This window comes from Phoenix dactylifera, chromosome 18 (assembly GCF_009389715.1).
Source record: "Phoenix dactylifera cultivar Barhee BC4 chromosome 18, palm_55x_up_171113_PBpolish2nd_filt_p, whole genome shotgun sequence".
NCBI classification, from domain to species: Eukaryota; Viridiplantae; Streptophyta; class Magnoliopsida; order Arecales; family Arecaceae; genus Phoenix; species Phoenix dactylifera.
Genome location: NC_052409.1, coordinates 1,194,364 through 1,212,745, shown reverse-complemented (window position 1 = coordinate 1,212,745; position 18,382 = coordinate 1,194,364). Strand labels below are relative to the sequence as shown.

At 42.0% G+C, this 18,382-nt stretch overlaps 2 protein-coding genes across 4 annotated transcripts; both read left to right on the top strand.

The window, feature by feature from the left end:
* The first annotated feature begins 5,610 nt into the window (after positions 1–5,610).
* LOC103706975 (ankyrin repeat domain-containing protein 13C-A-like) lies at positions 5,611–11,621 on the top strand. 3 transcript variants are annotated; one of them, XR_003385694.2, is made up of 3 exons: positions 5,611–7,656; positions 10,727–10,829; positions 11,039–11,179. XR_003385694.2 is itself a non-coding variant. In XM_008791274.4 (2 exons), exons 1-2 carry the CDS (start codon positions 6,013–6,015, stop codon positions 11,399–11,401), a joined length of 2,007 nt encoding a protein of 668 aa, XP_008789496.2. In that variant the 5' UTR covers positions 5,611–6,012; the 3' UTR covers positions 11,402–11,621. The 3 variants fall into 3 exon arrangements, 1 of the variants encoding a protein (XP_008789496.2); XR_003385693.2 differs by having other exon boundaries at positions 10,644–10,829; positions 11,039–11,084; XM_008791274.4 differs by lacking the exon at positions 10,727–10,829 and having other exon boundaries at positions 11,039–11,621.
* Positions 11,622–12,466: 845 nt separating this feature from the next.
* LOC103706974 (GDT1-like protein 2, chloroplastic) lies at positions 12,467–18,077 on the top strand. The gene is made up of 10 exons (XM_008791273.3): positions 12,467–12,920; positions 13,407–13,566; positions 13,697–13,880; positions 14,902–14,949; positions 15,940–16,036; positions 16,381–16,541; positions 17,092–17,157; positions 17,365–17,415; positions 17,531–17,635; positions 17,751–18,077. The coding sequence occupies exons 1-10, from the start codon at positions 12,803–12,805 to the stop codon at positions 17,814–17,816; spliced, it is 1,056 nt and encodes a 351-aa protein (XP_008789495.2). The 5' UTR covers positions 12,467–12,802; the 3' UTR covers positions 17,817–18,077.
* Positions 18,078–18,382: the final 305 nt, after the last annotated feature.

Here is an 18,382-nt window from a genome sequence, read left to right as displayed (position 1 = left end):
CTACCCAAAGGGACGAGCCAATTAACCCTTCTATTTTTTTTTTAATAAAGTACAATAGTCATTCACACATAAAAAATATGAATGCAGCCAACAAAATCAAAAAAAAAAACACAAGAAAAAAGACACCAATACATAATCTACCTGGATGAAGCCCTCATAATGGTGAGTCGCGAAGGAAGCCAGCCAATCAGTAGCGCTATTCGCTTTCCTATAAACATGTGAGGCTCGCAAAAGACCACAAACATCTAAAAACCTACGAATGTTATAGAGTAGCAGTCTAGAGCTAGTGCCACATCCCCAACCCCTGATCCACTCAATTACCATGGCCGAATCTCCCTCAAGGAGGATGCGATCAACCCCCAGCATACGCTTTATATAGGTGATACTCTCTCATGCAGCTCTGAGCTTGGCACAGACCGCGAACGTGTCAAAGATCCGTCGACCCCCAGCCGCTACCAGCCTGACATCATGGTCCCTGATGATAAATCCCATGCCTTCTGTGCACTCTTCCTCGCCAATACTCCCATCGAAGTTCACCTTGAGAAAACTAGAAGGTGGGGCCCATGAGACCAACACGGTCCTAGGCGTTGCAAGAGCGAAAGGGGGCCCCCAGATTTCTCTGGCCATCCCGAGGGACGATGGCGTGGTGGTGTAGATGACCTCCGCCGCATGAAGAAGAGCATTGTCTGCCACCTGTCTCAGATGCACTCTATTGTCCTCGAAGACCCAGACATTTCTATCTAACCAACAATGATAGGCTAGGTAGGCAATTGTGATTCTTGGTTCCTCTCGGTCAGGTCTCCGCAAGGTCTCCAGAAAATGCAAGAAGTCCTCAATAGACGTCCACCTCCGCCGAGGGTCATGGGGGCTCATGGCGTACCCCTAGATATGGGCATCTCTCGGGCATTCCATGAGGACATGGAAAATAGTCTCCTTCTCCTCTAGGTAGTCCACGCAGTCTAGAGAGATGTTTATCCCTCATCGAGCTAGCACACCTCTGGTAGCCAAGCACTCCCACGCCACCTTCCGGATAAACAAGGCAACTCGTGGGTGGATGCGGAGCCTTTAGATTCATCCTCCATCAATCTGCCGAGCTGTAGACCTCCTGACCACCCGGAGAAAGTCCCGGGCCCTCACCTCTAACCTCCCAGTCACACTCTAGACCCTTCTGTCCGCAGCCTCTCCAGTAGGGATTGGCAGTGACAGCCAGCCTATCCTCAGAAATTCGTCAGAAGAGGTTCTCGTCCCATGCCCACCTACTAGGAGTAAACAAATTGTAGACTTTGCACCCCTTCAAGGTAGGCTAGCTACTCAATGGCACTTTAAAAAGCCAGCTGTCCTCCAAGATGTCGATGGCTAGCCCTTCCCCAATCTCCCATCTGATCTCTGGTACCTCTAGGGCGTGAGTACAAATCTCTCTCCAGATGAAGGAGCTGCGACGGCCTATACAGAAGACTGTCGGGTTAGTCAGATCTCCATTGGCCCTTATCAGAGCGCCCTAGATACTCTCCCGCTTCATAAGAAACCTGGTTGCCAACCTAGTCATGAAGATCTCTCGTCGCTCGATCAAAGAGTGGACCCTCAGCACCCACTGCTGGTCGACTGACAGATGGTGTCGCATGCCAATAGATGAACGCCACTACTGCCCCCATGTCTCCCCAAGAGGAAGCTCCTAAACTGTCACTCCATACTCCGCAATGCTGCGAAAGGCACCAAGATATGGGATAACAGATAAATAGGGATTAAAGTCAAAACTGACCTCACCAATATGACTTTACCCATCATCAACAAAGCACTCGTCTACCAACTCTCTAGTTTGCATCGATGCCCTGCTCCACAGGGGTGCAATCTGCCCTGCATAGCTGCCATTAATAGACGTCCTCACTCTTGGGTGGATCTTCGGGCTGAAATAGATAGCTGATTTCGCCAAATTGAACTGCTGTCCGGACACTATATGGTACTTATCCAGAATCCTCTGAATCGCTGGAGCCGACTGTTTTGTCGTTCGGGCCAGTAACAAGCAGTCATATTCCATTGATGAAAACTGCGAAAGTAGACAAGGAACCACTTGCCCAAATCTTAGTAAATAGGGAAAAGAATATGAAACTAGAAAATGATTCGTGTATTTTTAGTATATCTCGATTCTATTTTTTACAAATCCAAATAAAATGAGTTATATAAATTTGAATAAAATAGCCGAGTCATTTTTGAGTGGTACTGCTTTTCATCCTAACACACCAATCCTCTCACTGACGTAGCTCAAGCGCTTTTGTTTGAAGAAGACAAAGGAGGAACGGAGGCATCATTGTCCCTTCCCAAAAAAAAGAAATGGGACACTCTGCAGTCTTCTCTCCGACTCGCCCAATAATTCCAAGTTCTTTTGTACCTAGTCTTGCTCTCCGTCAGCCACGATGTGAGTATGGGAAGAAGCCTAACCAAACGTTTTGACGACCACGGAATTAAAACTTGCGAAAATTAAAAGCGCGGAGAGACCTTGACCGTCTGATCGTTGGACTCTGTTTCACTCGCTAGAGGCTACTTTCAGCTCAGCTGTGGAGCCGGAACAGCAGAATAATTTACTCACAGTTGTGCGACCAACACGTATACCATGACTCTGAAAACGTGAACTGTTTTTAAATCGTAGATGTGACTGTACTTCGGTGCGAGTACCTTTCAAGCCCGAGAGACACGTTGTCCAAAAATGCACCGGTCGGTGGACGAAATCCTCGCGGACCACGGTCGATTTCGGATATCAGATAATTAACTCTCGCTAACTCGTATTGAACATCAAACAGCAAATATTTCAGTCGACACGCGCCGTACTACGATTGCTCCGTGGCCGGGGAATCTGGGATCGGAGACGTGTCCTCGACGACCGTTGTCTCCTCTCCCTTGCACGCCCCCCTACCTTGCCCTCTTATTAGAAATTGGGCGAAGGGGAAACTGAAAAATCGGGAAAATGACAGGCTTCCTCTTACGATGCCACCCAAAGGAACGAGCTAAGTAACCCAGCTGTTTTGCTGGCAAAATTGTCATATTCCGTCGATGAGAACTGAGAAAATAAACAAGGAACCCGCCGGCCCAAACTTCTGTGAACAGGGAAAAGAATATGAAACTGGAAAATGATTCATGTATTTTTAGATTCAATTTTTTACAATCTAAATAAAATGACATCAGATGGCTCATATGCTTTTAATATGAATATATCAAAAAACAAAGTCACAAAATAACACATCACTTAGTGCTTTAGGCAGCTCCTCTTCCCCGACCCATAGGATTTCTCGGAGTGATCGGCACGTATGAGGCCATTCAATCCGCAGCCCCATTAGCCTTTCTGTAAACATGCCCAACGTAGAACACAACATCGCTTCTCACTATGGCTCAGATGTTCCAGAGCAGGGGTGGCACCCATCTATACCACCGATGCCCTTCTGGATTTAGCCGATCATTATGGTCAAGTCATCTTTAAGCGGGACCACTTGGACCTGCAGAACATTCCGTACATAATCCATGCCAGCCCATGCCGCTCTCAACTCTGCCTTCAGAATAAAGGTGTCGAAGATTTAGCACCCGCGAGTAGCAACTACTCTGGAGTCCGAGCTTCTGATGACGGAGTCTGCACCATCTATTCTGCCACTATCAAGCACATATCCATTGAAGTTGACTTTAAGGAAAACTCAAAAGTGAAGACTCTTGTATGAAAAATATAAAAGTTCGAGATGCAAACAGAAGTAGAACAAAAAGTGCTTCGAGTTGTTACCGGTCATGAAATAGATCGATACAAACAACCTCGACTATCCAAATTTGGGATTCTTCCACGACGAACCCGGGTGATGTTCAAACTTCTAGACAAGACGATAGATGTGGCATTCATCTGATGGCATGGGAGGTTGTCTGTCAGTCGCTCAGATATGGTGGGCTGGGGGTCCTGTCATTACGGGCGAGGCGTGAGATCCTAGCAGCGTGGCGGGCGGCCAGGTTTATCTTGGAGCCGGACATCTTATGGAGCGCCCTGATGAGGGCTAAGTATGGTGCTTTCCCGTCCGGAGGGGAGTTTCGGGCTGGGCGTCATTGTTCCTATATTTGGCGGGAGATCTGTTCCTCTACCTAGGTGGTGCTACCGGCAATCAGGTGGATAGTTGGCGATGGGCAGTCCATTGACGTTTTGGAGGGTAGGTGGAGCTTCCGCTGTGCAGAATGTTGACGATGGTGGACTCTGCGAGACTGGCTGGTCTCAAAGTTTGCGATATAATGGTTCCCAGAGAGGGCTGGTGGGATGAGCCCTTGATCCGCGAGGTTTTTGGGGCACAGTTTGTGGAGAGGATACTTGCCATTCTGATACCCCTGGGTGGACAGGATAGACTGGCGTAGGCGGCAACTCGGTTAGCCGGGGTGAGGGCGGCTGATATCCATGTTGTGATGAGGGGTGGATGGTCAGGCGTTGTGATGGGAGCTAGATCTGGAGGATACGGGTTCACCCACGTGTGGTATTATTCATCTGGAAGGTGGTCTAAGACTGCCTGCCGACTAGGAGCATGCTGGCTAGGAGAGGGGTCACGATTTCGCCGCTGTGTGTGGACAGTCTTGATTCGGTGGAGACTATCAGTCATGTTTTGTTTGAGTGCCCACGGGCTGCCCAGGTTTGGAGGAGAGCATCGTTCTCCCTCTCAGGATTCGGTTTTGTTAAAGAGGACTTTCTTCGGCAGGTGAGATCTGCCGTTCGATCACTGGGCACTGCGGGGTGGGGTATTGCTGCGGTCTACTTGGCTTATCATATTTGGCTAGACAGGAACACCAGAGTCCTTGAGGAGAGGAGAGTCCCACTGAGGGCTGTAGTTGAGCGGGCACTCCATTAGGTAGTGCAGACCATTGAGTGTTTTGGGCTGTATTCACCGGTGATGGCTAGGGACATCTGGGACCCCCCTTTGCTACTATAGCGCCCAAGTTTGTTTTTGTCTCTTGGGAGCCCTCACCTCCTAGCCGTTTTAAGGTCAATTTCGATGGGAGCCTGTACGCCAGTGGAGATTGGGTAGGTGTGGCATTTGTGATCAGAGACCATAGCTCTAGACTAATTGCTGCAGGGGGATGTCGTTCCTTTGAGGCCTCGACATTTAGAGCGGAGCTCGGGGTGGCATGGAAGGGGCTATCTCATGCGAGATATGTGCTGGGGGCAGACAGGATTATTCTGGAGGGGGATTCCTCTGTCTTGATTGATCTCCTCTAGGCAAAGGGACGGAAGGAGGTGGAGCATCCGCTACTGTACAACATGCGTCGGATGCTACGGAAGTCTCGGGCTATCCAAGTCAGACACGTCCTTCGGGAGGCAAACCAAACTGATGATTGGATTGCCTCCTTCGTTGCTCAACATTTCGAAGAGTTTATGGTCCCAGCAATATTTAGTTTTTTTTGCACTCTGTAGTAATGTAGCTGGTTATGCACGCATGTGAGAGCAGTTTGAGCAGCCTACCCACCCAATAAAATAAAATAAAATAAAAATCTTAAATCCTGTTCTGTGCTCGTTCGCGGTACGTTAAAAAGTACGTCAAGCAGTACTTTATAAAAATGGGTCGGTATACTTTCTGGGTGGTCTTCGGCCGGGGGAGCATGGCATTCCTCTCCGTCCCTCGCACTTCTTCCCTCCCTCTATCTCTTTGTTCTCTATCCACGTCCAATTCCAGCCTCCGCCGCCGCCGCCGCCTCCTCCGCCAAAGTGAAGAACGCCAGACAAAGGGCAATGTAAATTTCTTTCTCTACGTTACCTCCTCTTCCGTTTCCTTTTCTTTCCTTTAACAACTCCCCTTATTCCATTCCATCCCTTTCTTGATTCCTCTCTTCTTTCTCTATCCATATATTCTCATAGTTTGACCTTCATCTCTCTCTATATATTTATGTAAACCCAGTTCTTGGTTTCAATCTTTTAACTTCTTTCTTGGGGAAAATTACGTTATCATTGGGCTGAAGAGGGAAGCTTGTTAGTTCCCTCTCTAGAGAAGAAAAGAAAAGAAAGCAAGCATGGACGGAATCGATGCGTCCATGTACTCGCACAGCCCTGCCCACGAGGCCGTCCTGGCCCGCGATTACGACGCCCTCAAGTCCATCATCTCCTTCCTTCCCCGCCTCGCCGAGCCCTCCGAGATCGGCACCGAGGCGGACTCCTTCGCCGAGGAGGCCAAGGCCGACGCCATCTCCGCCGCTCTCGACCGCCGCGACGTCCCTAACCGCGAGACCCCTCTCCACCTCGCTGTCCGCCTTGGCGACGCCTCCGCCGCCGAGCTCCTGATGGCCGCCGGCGCCGACTGGAGCCTCCACAACGAGAAGGGCTGGAGCGCCCTCCACGAGGCCATCTGCGCCGGCGAGGAGCAAATCGCCCGCATCATCGTCCGCCACCGCCAGCCCCAGGCCTGGGCTAAGTGGTGCCGCCGCCTCCCCCGTCTCATCGCCACCATGCGGAGGATGAGAGACTTCTACATGGAGATCACCTTCCATTTCGAGAGCTCCGTCATCCCTTTTGTCTCAAGAATCGCCCCCTCCGATACCTACAAGATCTGGAAGAGGGGCTCCAATCTGCGGGCCGACATGACGCTCTCCGGATTCGACGGGTTCAAGATTCAGCGGGCCGACCAGAGCGTTCTCTTCCTCGGGGAGGGCTCGGAGGACGGCAACGTGTCCTCCGGATCGCTGTGCATCGTCTCGCATAAGGATAAGGAGGTGGTGAATGCTCTCGATGCCGCCGGGGCGCCGGCGAGCAACGCCGAGGTCCAGCAGGAAATCTCGGCCATGTCCGAGACCAATATCTGCCGGCCGGGCATCGACGTGGCGCGGGCGGTGCTGCTGCCGCAGCTGACCTGGAGGCGGCAGGAGCGCTCGGAGGCCGTCGGCTCGTGGAAGGCGAAGGTGTATGAGATGCATCATGTGGTCGTGAGCGTCAAGTCCCGGCGCGTCCCCCGTGTGGCGGCGGCCAACGATGAGGAGGCCGTCGTCTCTTCTTCCAATGACAATGAGACGGAGAACGATGAGTACGAGGATATCTTGAACGCCGAAGAGCGGAAGCAATTGGAAATCGCTTTGAAAATGGAGTCACCGGATGCGATCGACGAAGATATCTCCGATGACTTCGTCGGGCACCGGCAGAGTTGCTACGAGCCGAGAGAAATTCCGGTCGAGGATGCGAGTAGCTGTGGCAATGGTGGGAGGAAGCAAGACAAGAAACGGTGGCTCGGGAACCGGGGAAAGAAGGGGGATCAAAATAATCACAACCAGGATTTGCAGCAGAAGATGGCACCACCAAGAAGCTCGCTTTGTATAGATGAGAAGGTGAGCGACCTCCTTGGGGATTCTCCATCTAGGGCTCGTAGTAGTCAGGGAAGGCATTCCATAGAGATTGCCTGCAGAAGGGAGGTCCTAAAAGAGGCAAGGGACAGGGATTCGAAGAAATCTTCAGCGAATTCGGCGAATGGGGGTCGACGGAAAGAAGGTAACCGGGAGAGCGAGTTTAAGAGAGGTTTGACTCCTGTTTTCTGGCTATCCCCCAACTTTCCACTGAGGACTGAGGAGCTTCTGCCGCTGCTTGACATACTTTCAAATAAGGTGAAGGCTGTACGTCGCTTGAGAGAACTACTTACTACGAAACTTCCTTCCGGGACTTTTCCAGTCAAGGTATGTCATAATGATATATGTTGCATGGGTCTTTTACTTATCTTTAATTTAATGACTTGCTCGGCAAACAGTCTCTTTATCCATTGCTTGTGATGATAACCGTTGCTGCATCTTTCTTTAATTGCTAGATGTAGTTTCATCTTGTTAGCTGGAGCAGGTCATGTCTTTTGCGAACATCTGTAGATTAGCATCTGCCATTTCTGTGAATTGTCATGGTATCGGCCAATTCTTTTTGTGGCATCTTGTTTCTTTAGATAGATCTCTACGTGTTGCTATCAGTATGTTTTAGTGGAAGATGCATGCTTCAAATAGTCAACTTTTATCTTGATTTTTAGACAGCTTTTGTCTTCAGAGAAAATAATTTGTGATTGCAAGACAAGTAATTGATCACTCTGAATTGTGTGCTAGTACCCTGAGTAGAAAAAATGGAAGATGTTTAAGTTTTTGATGGTTGATAAATGCTTGGCGTTTCTAATATAATTTTTCGTTTTTATAGTGGATGTCACTAGTATATCAATTTGAGATGGAATTCTAAAACAGCGATTGTGTTAATCAGCAAACTATTTTCCATATCCCTCTCAATATGTATGGACCTTTTGTTCCTTACACAAGAAACTGCTTGTGGCTCCCCCACCTTTGCGTGCATAGCTTTCCATCGTCGCGTAGTCATTTTTTGACAAGTCCTCTACATACCTTTTTTGTTAATCCATGTCTGGAAAGGTAATCTTCAAAAATTGGAACATCAGAAATTCCTCAGATAACAACATAAAGCTCCTATTTGCACTTTCATAGCCAGAACAGTCATTCCCTGCAGCCTCATTATATTAGGTGCTCTTCTTGATAGGTGGATGACTCTTTTTCCTTGCTTCTATTGAACTACCTTGGAAGGAGGAGCAACCAAATAAATAAATAGCCTAAGTAGATGTTAGAGAAATGCTAGTTCTAGGCAGATGGACTGGTTATGCGATATGTACGCGTCATCCTTGTGGTATGAACCGATAAATTGTCAAAAACCGCTAATTTTCTATAGGTCTTACCTGATAGATATTGGAGAACGAGGAAAAAAGATTCTCCATTGATGAACTTGGAAAAAAGATTCTTTATTCACGGACCATAATTGGTTCACCTTTAGAGATGTGTTTAAACTTTAGAATTTTGCAGCTAAGTTTGATAGGGCTATGAACATACATATGGCTAGAGCTATTATTGATTTCAGGCTTGAGGCAAATTTGTGCAAATTTAGTGCAGCAGAACTTGCATATCATATTTCTGTCTATTCTCATGGCTGCAATACGTGGAGTTTGAGGAGGGATGGTGCTGTCTATCCTTGAATGCAGAATTAGAGAACTCTGTTATGCTTACCTTTGGTATTATTTTGATTGCAAGACTCTAGTCTGAATCCATTGGATGCCGCCTTTGTGTGGGACTGTTTGAACTCTCTCTATGCCCTTATGATTTCTCACATCTGTGGTCAAGCTGAGCAAATGGCAGATTGGCTGGAAATGTTTGCGGGGCTTAAGTCTGTCAATTGAGTTGGCCCTTTGGGCTCTTTAGTCAGCTTCTCAGGTTTTGTTTGCATGACCTGTAATTTTGGGATTGGCTGGGGGTTATTCTAGGGGTTGGAGGTGTCCCAAGTGGTAAAAGCATGCACCACCAGGCCCCAGGGAAAGGAATGAATGGAGTACCAGTTATGTAAGAAGTTTTTATATTCTGTAGAAGGTTATTGTTAGGAGGTAGGTAACTAGGATTTTATTATTAGTTTAAGATATAAAGCAGGTATGGTGAACAGGATTGTGTTACAGAAGCATGGCTTGTGAAATAACACTTGGGTAGTTCAACGGGAGAAAGTTTGCTCTGTTTCTTGAGTCAAAATTGGAACTAATCCACATTGGATGGTGCTATTTGACAGGACAGTTGTGATGGCTGGCAACCACAATTAAAGAGGAATGTATAACATATAGAAATAACTGGCATGGCCATGGTACTTCGCATTTTTTAAGAGTGCTACATTATTAATAGTGGTGTGCAAAAAATCAACCAAAGTGCGAACCCAATTTGAACCGGTCTGTTCAATTTGGTTTATATTATTTTTTAGGGTTTTTTGCATGGATATCCTTCTAAATATCGAATTTTGCGTGAATACCCTTTCAAAATTGATAGTTGCATGTATATCCTCGTAAAACTCTGTTATTGTACAAATACCCCTAATATAACGGTTGTTTTAACGGTGTTAAAAAAATTATATTTATATTAATTAAAAATAAAATAAAAATTTGAAATGACGTTACTATTCTTACATTTCCTCCCACCGCCCCGCCACCCCCCCCCCCCCCCCCCCCCCCCCGGCGCCGCCGCCGCCATGATATTTAGATATTTGGAAGGGTATCCATGATTTTTTTATTTTTAATTTGGTTTGATTTTGATATGAAACCGTCTTGAATCAAAAAAATTCAATTCGATTTTGGTTTAAGTTTTCAAAAAATCTAATTCAAATCATGACCCAACCCAACCTATATATGTCCATACATATAAATTTTGTTTTTAAATTTTTCTTATATTTTTTATATAAAAAATAAAATTTTTATGTTTAGATTTAGTCCAACCTATTTAGTCTAGTCTATTGAATATCAACCCTATATAAATAAAATTTTTTATGTTTAGACTTAGGCTAGCCCATTGAATATCAACCCTACGAACCAAATTGAATCGAATTTTTCAGGTTGATTTCAAGCGGCTTTTATAGATTGTTGGTTCGGTTTCGGATTTATTAAGGGTAGGAAGAGGCATTTAAAGCTTCCCTTTTTTGTAGTAAAAACTTTTTTGCTTGGTTATTGTATAAATGTTTGAATGGCTAGCTTATTTTATGATAGGATCATTGAACAACCAATTAGATGATGCTAATGATCACTCAGATTCTTGTGGTTGCAAAGTTTTAGTGATTCTTGTTTTGTTACCCTGTTTCAGACCAGATTTTGTTTTTAAATCAGGTTGTCACAAGCAACCTTGAAAATTTGACACAAGTATCCGTGGGGTGAACTGTAAATGACTGGGCTTTGCTTATTGTTTGAAGAGGTATGCATGGACTGTTGGATGCTTGTGAACCCATGGTCAATTACCAGTGCTATGCTTTCTGTATTGGATATTTCGCCTAGTGTGGACTAGGCTCAAAGCAGGTCTGTTATCTTTAATCTCATACTCCATGCCCATTTTATCTAGTTCGATGCAGGTCAGGAAATCCAGCAATGGATTATCATGTGTTAGATTCTGTAACTTTGCATTTCCCTTCGCGCTCTTTTGCTTCCTATAAATTTACTAATCTCCCAATCATTTTATTTCCGACGTGCTTTCATGTAGTCCCTGAGTAAATGATAGTTATTTTCAGGTTGCCATTCCAGTTGTCCCTACCATCAGAGTCCTGGTCACATTTACTAAGTTTGAAGATTTACAACCATTGGAAGATTTCTCCACACCTTCTTCAAGTCCTGAGAAGAAATACCCTAGTAAAAATCTGCCCTCAAGTTCATGGCTTCAGTGGATGAAGGGGTCCTCCCGTCAGAAACCATCAAAATCATCAGGACCCAGCAACCGTGTTGAAAATATCCAGGACCCTTTCATGATACCCCCAGATTATGCTTGGGTATCACCTGAAACAAAGAAAAAGAAGTTGCAGGAGAATGGAAGCAAATCTAAGAAGAGGCCAGAGCAAAAGAGACAAGGGCCTAAATCTGTGAGAGAAGAATGGTGACTGGATGGAGACTGTTGACAAGAGCATGTAAGCTCTATGAGAAGATGCTAGTTGGAAGTAAATTCCTGGGCTATCTATGCTCAATGCGAAATGAATTCCTGACGTCTTCTGGTAAATAAGAGCGTCTGGAAACTGATTTTGACCAATGTAAGTGAGATGAATGATTCCCCGTGGTGTAATTTTTCACTGGCAACACCATAAACCCTTGCTTTCGTGAGTCTCTCTCTTTCTCTCTCTCATGTCCTTGCTCATATATTTTAAATATAACAATTTTCAATTTTATAACATAGTGCACAAAAGAGATTATTGACCATAATTGTAAAAAATAATTTACTAAATTACTTTTGATATTATTTTTCTTTTCCATAAAAATAATATTTTTCTAAGTATGTAACCATGTTTATTAATTGTTTCCTTCTTATATATCAGCATCAATGTGGTCCCAAGTTTAAACGTTATACCCTTTAAACCTTTTCTTTTGAGAAAAAAAGATTAGACCAAGCAGTCTATTATTATGCTTTTTCAACTCTACGAGAAACAAGGAATTTGAAAGAAATTTAACATGATGTTAACTTATTCAAGTCAAAATACATTTGTTCGTATTATAAGTCAAAATACCTTATATTTTCCTTTGATGCTACTAACAAAAGGATAGAGAAAATATAATTAAAAAATTTTAATCTAAATTTCTGAAAATAGAAATTAAGACTTCTCCAATGAAAATCCTCACAGGTTTTCATGTTTCAGTTGTTCATCCATATTTCCAATAACCACCTCTCACTCCTCTTGTCTGTTTTTTTTTTTTAATTTTTTTTATTTTTTTTTTTGAGTGAGACATGGATATCTGGATGTTTAGAAATTCAACTTTGCTAAACAGAGGGGAGTGATCCATGAAGCGAACACCTAAACCGATGAAGGAACCTGGGACGTTTTTTTTTTAAAAAAAAAATATCTTTTTTTTTGTAATTAAAGAAATATCTTTGGCGTGCAATATGCATTTGATTTGCCTTTTGCTTGGAACTATTAAAGTACGCGTGCAGGGGCGTGGATTGCTCACCATATTTCTCAGTACCCGGAGCCTATGGCTTGATCCCCTCTTGACGCACTCTTCTCTTTAATCCAACACGTGGCCGATTGTGGAAGCTCCCTCTCGAAAAACTCCGTCCTTGCAATTGAAATTTTAGCGACTGAGCTTCATCTTTGCTCTCCCTCCTTGTTCCGGCTGCTAGTGCTCTCTTTGAACGTATATTTAACACTAATAAAAAATAAAATTCGCACAAACAAGATTAAATTAAAAGAAAGAAAGAAAGAACGAAAGAAAACAATAATGAGGTTTAGGGTTACAGTTGAGGGCGGATAAAAAGGGATTTCTAATCTGGGCAATAAGCCGAGAAGGAGAAGATGCTAGGCGGCAATCTCCAGATCCAGGTGCTCTCCAGTGGGAGATCCCCTCCTCTAACCTTCTTCGGCTCGTCCCCCTATCATCTCGATCGGAGATCCCGGAGGAATTCCATCTCCTGTAAGGCTACTCCTTCTTTGTTCTTCTTCCCTCTTTTTTTTTTCTTTTTTGGTAAATAATTCTTCTTCCCTCTTTAATTTCAAAAGATCAGTTGCGGAGTCTAAAGTAGAACCTCCCAGTTTCATTATATGCATTGCTAGAAGTTTGTAATTCTACCCTCTTTGATAACAAATTTCTTAGTTCTCAAAGGTAAATCTACTGTCTTTGCAATTCCTGAAGCTATTTTGATCTCGTAACATGCGTTTCTATGTACAGATAAATGAAATTAAGTAGAAGAAGCTTGCAATTTCATCATAGATGATGTTAAAAGTTCAAGTCTTTGCTTTGTTCGATAGTGTGTGTGTGTACGTGTGTTGAAAAAAAAAATGAAAATCTCTGTAGCTTCTCTTTTTTTCCTCCCTGTATATCTACTTTTTGCAATATGATAGCAAGTTATCGTTTCAGAAATAACGGTTGTAAAATTAGTAAAAGTTTGCTTGTTTGCAGTAAGATATAGATGCATACCAAGGTCGAAATCAACAAGTCATATAATCAGAGCTCAAGCATCCAATGTCAATATCGGAGATGGGAGCTATGGAGGAGAACGAGAAACAGAGAGACGCAGGAATCTCATGGATGGTTCTATGAGTGAGACTTCATCTAGATCGTGAGTTGTTCTTCTTTAATTCTAAGTGCTCATATTTTCCTTTTCATCAGCAGTAAAAAACAGCTATAATCTTTTTCAGTAGTGTATACAAATGACAGAGCAAGCTCATGTATAACTTATGAAATGGCAGAGGGAAGCCTCTTTCAGGAGTTCGTTACCAGCTATCTATTGCTGCTGTGCTCCTTGTGTGCGCATTAGCATTTTCACTTGTTGCTTTCTCGAAGGGAGGCCCGTCTGCACTTGTGGCGGCACTCGCAAAATCAGGCTTCACTGCTGCATTCACATTGATATTTGTTTCTGAAATTGGAGACAAGGTGATCAACTCACATCAACTTGTTTCTTTCCTCTATCTGTTCTTATGAAAGACTACTTGAACTATTTTACATCAAGAACTACTTATTCATAATTACGACAGCAATAGCTTGCCAAACTGTTATTTGTTCTTGAGTATGTGCGCGTACTTCAACATTGATTATGTTCAGTTCATTCTCTAACTCATTTCCTACAACTATTGCTTATTTAAAGTATAAAAGTAGGGTTCTTTTCTTGCCCCTCGTATTATTATTTTAAAGGGTAAAAGTAGTGTGCTTTTATTGCCATGCACCTCCTGGATTACGTATCGTCATTTTCTTTGCTCCTGAGTTTTGATTTTCACAATGAAGAAATTTTCTTGAGTCTTTCTTCATGAATATATAGATAAAAATTTGTTGGCAATTTTTTATAAAAAAATATTATATGTACAATACTGAATCTTGCATAGAGGTTGAATCATATGCCTCTATAATGTTTATAGTTGTAATCTAATGCTTAATGATGTTGATTTCTATAAAGCTTGTAGCTTTTTTGCTTGTTGCTTAGTTATCTATATCAGAATTATTTTGTCACAAACCATTTAGAAATTATAGAATCATCAATACTTTGAACCATGTAGTTTCAGATGCTCATATCACAATTCCAATGGGCATGGTCCATCTAAGTGGTTGCTCGTCAATTTTAGAATTCCAACTGGGACATCTGACTATAGGCACATGTTGAAAATTGTAAGCATTTTAAGTTATATTTACCCTCATCTGAATCTTTTAAAATGCATGCCCTTGTTTTTGCAGACTGAGTCATTCCATGATGTGATATTATATCAGTATTTACCTTAAAATTTCAAATTCTATGAATATTTTAATGCTATTGATGAAATTTTGAGATTTCTAAAGATGTGTTGGACAGAAATTTTATGGCCTGATTTGTTGAGTATGCGTCTTTCTAAAATTGCCGTATTTTAGATTATTATTCATACAAAGAAGAGTATCATTATATCTTTGATGCTCATTGTTGTTGCAGACTTTTTTCATTGCTGCATTGTTGGCTATGCAATATGACAAGGCACTGGTATTTCATCCAACCTGTTAATATTTGTTTTATCTTTTTAGTTGTGGTCGCTTCGGTTTGAATAGTTGTTGTACTTATCTATCCCTTTTTTTTGTGTGTGTTTGGGGTGGGTGGGTTGGGAAAAAGGGGAGGGGGGGGGGGGTGTTGTTTGAGAAACTTAACAACAGTTTTAGTGTTTGAAAGTGAACAAAGGCATCGATGATGAGATCCAACATGCAGTTAAATTTTGTCTTTTGAACAAAATGATACTGTTTATGTACATATTTGGACATACTTAGACACACGTAAACACATTACATCATAAATAATCAACATGGAATCCCATATTGTTATTGTTTTTCACTGGCTATTTTGTTCATTTACCATGGTTGGTGGCACAAGGACTGCCGCAATCTATACAATTTCAATAATGGGAATACGTAATGTGAATATATGATATTAAAGGCTTTCTAGCCCCTCTGCTACTCCTCAAAAGTGGTTTACAGTTTGATTCCTTGCTTTGGGTTCATACAATGATCTATAAGCTAAATTCTTAATGCCTAAACATGATACTAAGAATACTTATTTTGATTGCATCTCTTAATCAGCCATTCATTTTCAGGGAGATAATTATTATTCTTGAATCTCCTAAAGGATAGAGTACATCAGGATCTTGTACAACCATTTTTCTTGATGATGAACGAGACAGAACTCTGAGAAGTCTCCATTCTTCAAGGATATGCAAACTATGAAAGAGGAGTGCGATACATTCATCATTTATTGCTAGTTCTAAGACATGCCTAACTGTTCAGTAACTCATTGACTAATTAGGAATATGTAGAAATGGCAAATCAGACAATCAACATTTTGCAGTATGGGAGTTCAACCTTAGGTTAATATCGCCATACTGTTTGCTTTATTATGCTATCTCCTGTGAAAGTGTATTTAACTAATATTTTTCTATATTGGAGCTCTTTTTCTTTATATTTATGGCTTCTTGCCCATGAGCAGGTTCTATTTGGATCAATGGGTGCTCTTTCACTTATGACAGTCTTATCCGTGGTGATAGGACGGATTTTTCATTCTGTACCAGCACATTTCCAGACAAGTAAGTTATGAGCTATTGGTATATCCATTGAGGAATCAAGAGGATAAAAATCAATTAAGTTTGAAGTAAGAAAAAAAAAATTTCAGGTCTAGAGAAATCTATTAATGGATATTATTTTCCTAGGTAAGTCATTCTAGAAGTTAACTAGATGCTTAAATATCATAAACAATTTTTCTGTCATCCAACTTTTATTTTAACAGATAGATGCTCTTAATCTCCTAATTCCTACATCTTGTGCAATGGATTTTTATTTTTGTAATGCATAATTTCCTTATCATGTTTCTGTTTTGATCAATTCAAATGTCTGGTACTGGTAATGTTGCTTACAATGTGAACTTTTTAAGCTTTGCCAATTGGAGAGTATGCGGCAGTGGCACTTCTTACATTCTTCGGTCTCAAGTCAATAAAAGATGCATGGGAACTTCCATCATATTTAAATACTAATAATAAAGAGAGTTCTGACCTTGGAGAGCTTGTTGAAGCTGAGGAGCTTGTGAAGGAAAAGGTTAGCTGCCCTACAGAGCCTGAGAAGCCTTCCTCCCTTTTTCTTCTATAAATATTTTTTTTATCAAGTGAATTTGTGGAAGTGGAGACGCCGTGCTTGTGCATGCCAAATGATAATGTGGGAAATGCAAAACTCATGCTTTACTTTATCATGTATTCATTCTCAGTTAGCAAAATGGAGCCAAGGTCCTCTATCATAATGATTTTTTCATATATGGCATACCCTAGTCTAAAACCTATGTCAGTTACAAGTCTCTGTGACAGAGGTTACTCCTCTGTGGTTTGACAAACATTTTTTTCCTTTTGGTGTTAACATGGGAAGTGTTAAGTATGAAAATCACCTACTTACATCTACTAGTTTGCTCTGTGACAACATAGATTACTTACCCATATACTCTGTAAGTAGAATAGCCTCCTTTTCTATGTAATCCTCCTTAGTCCAGATTGACTTCACATAGTTAGTATTTTGTTTCCTACAATTGTTAATTTTAAGAAATTGCTTGTTGTACCATTTGCTCTTACGTGATAAATGGCATGTTGAATGCCTTCAGGTAGCCAAGAAGCTCACTAATCCTCTTGAACTCCTTTGGAAGTCTTTCAGCCTTGTGTTTTTCGCGGTAAGCAACCTATTTTTGATATTTATGCATCATTTTCAAAAATCAAAATGAACAAGTACACATTATGTTAGCTCGAACGGCGCTTAGATATGAAGTAGAATAGGGATAAAGTTCTTGGCATGATGTCATGGCGATGCTAATGTCACAGATGAGCTTTTGATTCATTCATTGATTATCATCATCCAAAATTTTAATTATGAATTTCAGGAATGGGGTGATAGGTCAATGCTAGCTACAATTGCTCTGGGTGCTGCACAGGTGCGGTCATGTGAATGCACCTTTTGTACTTCATATATCTATCATTTATTGTGGCAAGCATCATTTTTTAAGGTAGGACAGTGTCACTAACTTCCATTTTATGTTCTTTCTGTAGTCCCCTTGGGGTGTAGCTAGTGGAGCCATTGCTGGTCACCTATTTGCAACATCAATTGCAATTTTAGGTGGAGCTTTTCTAGCCAAATACATTTCAGAGAAACTGGTTAGAACTACTAAAACTTATTTTTTGGTTATTACTTGCTTTGTTTTATGCTTGCAAGTGAATGTTGTGTTCTGGAAATGCATATATCTGTTGATATGGAATTTTCTATGATCAGGTTGGTTATTTTGGTGGATTACTATTTCTAATTTTTGCGGTGGCTACACTTTTTGGAGTTTTCTAATACAGAGAGTGCAAACAAAATTATTATGTAGCCGTCAAACAAACAATCCATGTTCCAGAAAAAAAATGTTGCAGCGCAGCACAAGAATGGTTGGACTACCCCGAGGTATATGGTTTTCTCCAAGAATACATTAGGTTGTACTTCAAAAAATGTATGACATGTAGTTTCTTTATATGAGAATCTGGTAGCTATAGTTCAATTGTAATTGCCAAAGTATTATATCAAATTCTTTTTAAAGGAATGGAGAGACGTTAATCAAAAGCTTTGTAGTGAACTGCATGAGCACTTTGGCGTCCCACAGCTAAGTTGGTCGTAATATTGTTTGATATCTGATTGCTGAGTAGCGGGAGCCCATATAACATTTGGAAAATGGGGCACTAAAGTATTACAATAAATATGGAAACCATTAGAATTGAATATCTGAAGAGTGGATTGGCACAACTAGTGACTTTTTAAGTTTCTAAAATCATCTTATAGTTTTATCACTCTGGGTTTTTAGTAGAGTTGGTGCATATGCTCCCATCTCTAAAACTTTTGAATTCTGTCTATTTATTTTGGCTGGCTGG

Excerpts from the sequence above, each read along its gene's own strand:
- LOC103706975 (XM_008791274.4), top strand. The coding sequence starts at position 6,013 with ATGGACGGAATCGATGCGTCCATGTACTCGCACAGCCCTGCCCACGAG. Across the intron at positions 7,657-11,038 it reads CCGGGACTTTTCCAGTCAAG|GTTGCCATTCCAGTTGTCCC; the intron begins GTATGTCATAAT and ends AGTTATTTTCAG.
- LOC103706974 (XM_008791273.3), top strand. The coding sequence starts at position 12,803 with ATGCTAGGCGGCAATCTCCAGATCCAGGTGCTCTCCAGTGGGAGATCC. Across the intron at positions 13,567-13,696 it reads AGTGAGACTTCATCTAGATC|AGGGAAGCCTCTTTCAGGAG; the intron begins GTGAGTTGTTCT and ends ATGAAATGGCAG. Across the intron at positions 17,636-17,750 it reads AATACATTTCAGAGAAACTG|GTTGGTTATTTTGGTGGATT; the intron begins GTTAGAACTACT and ends TTCTATGATCAG.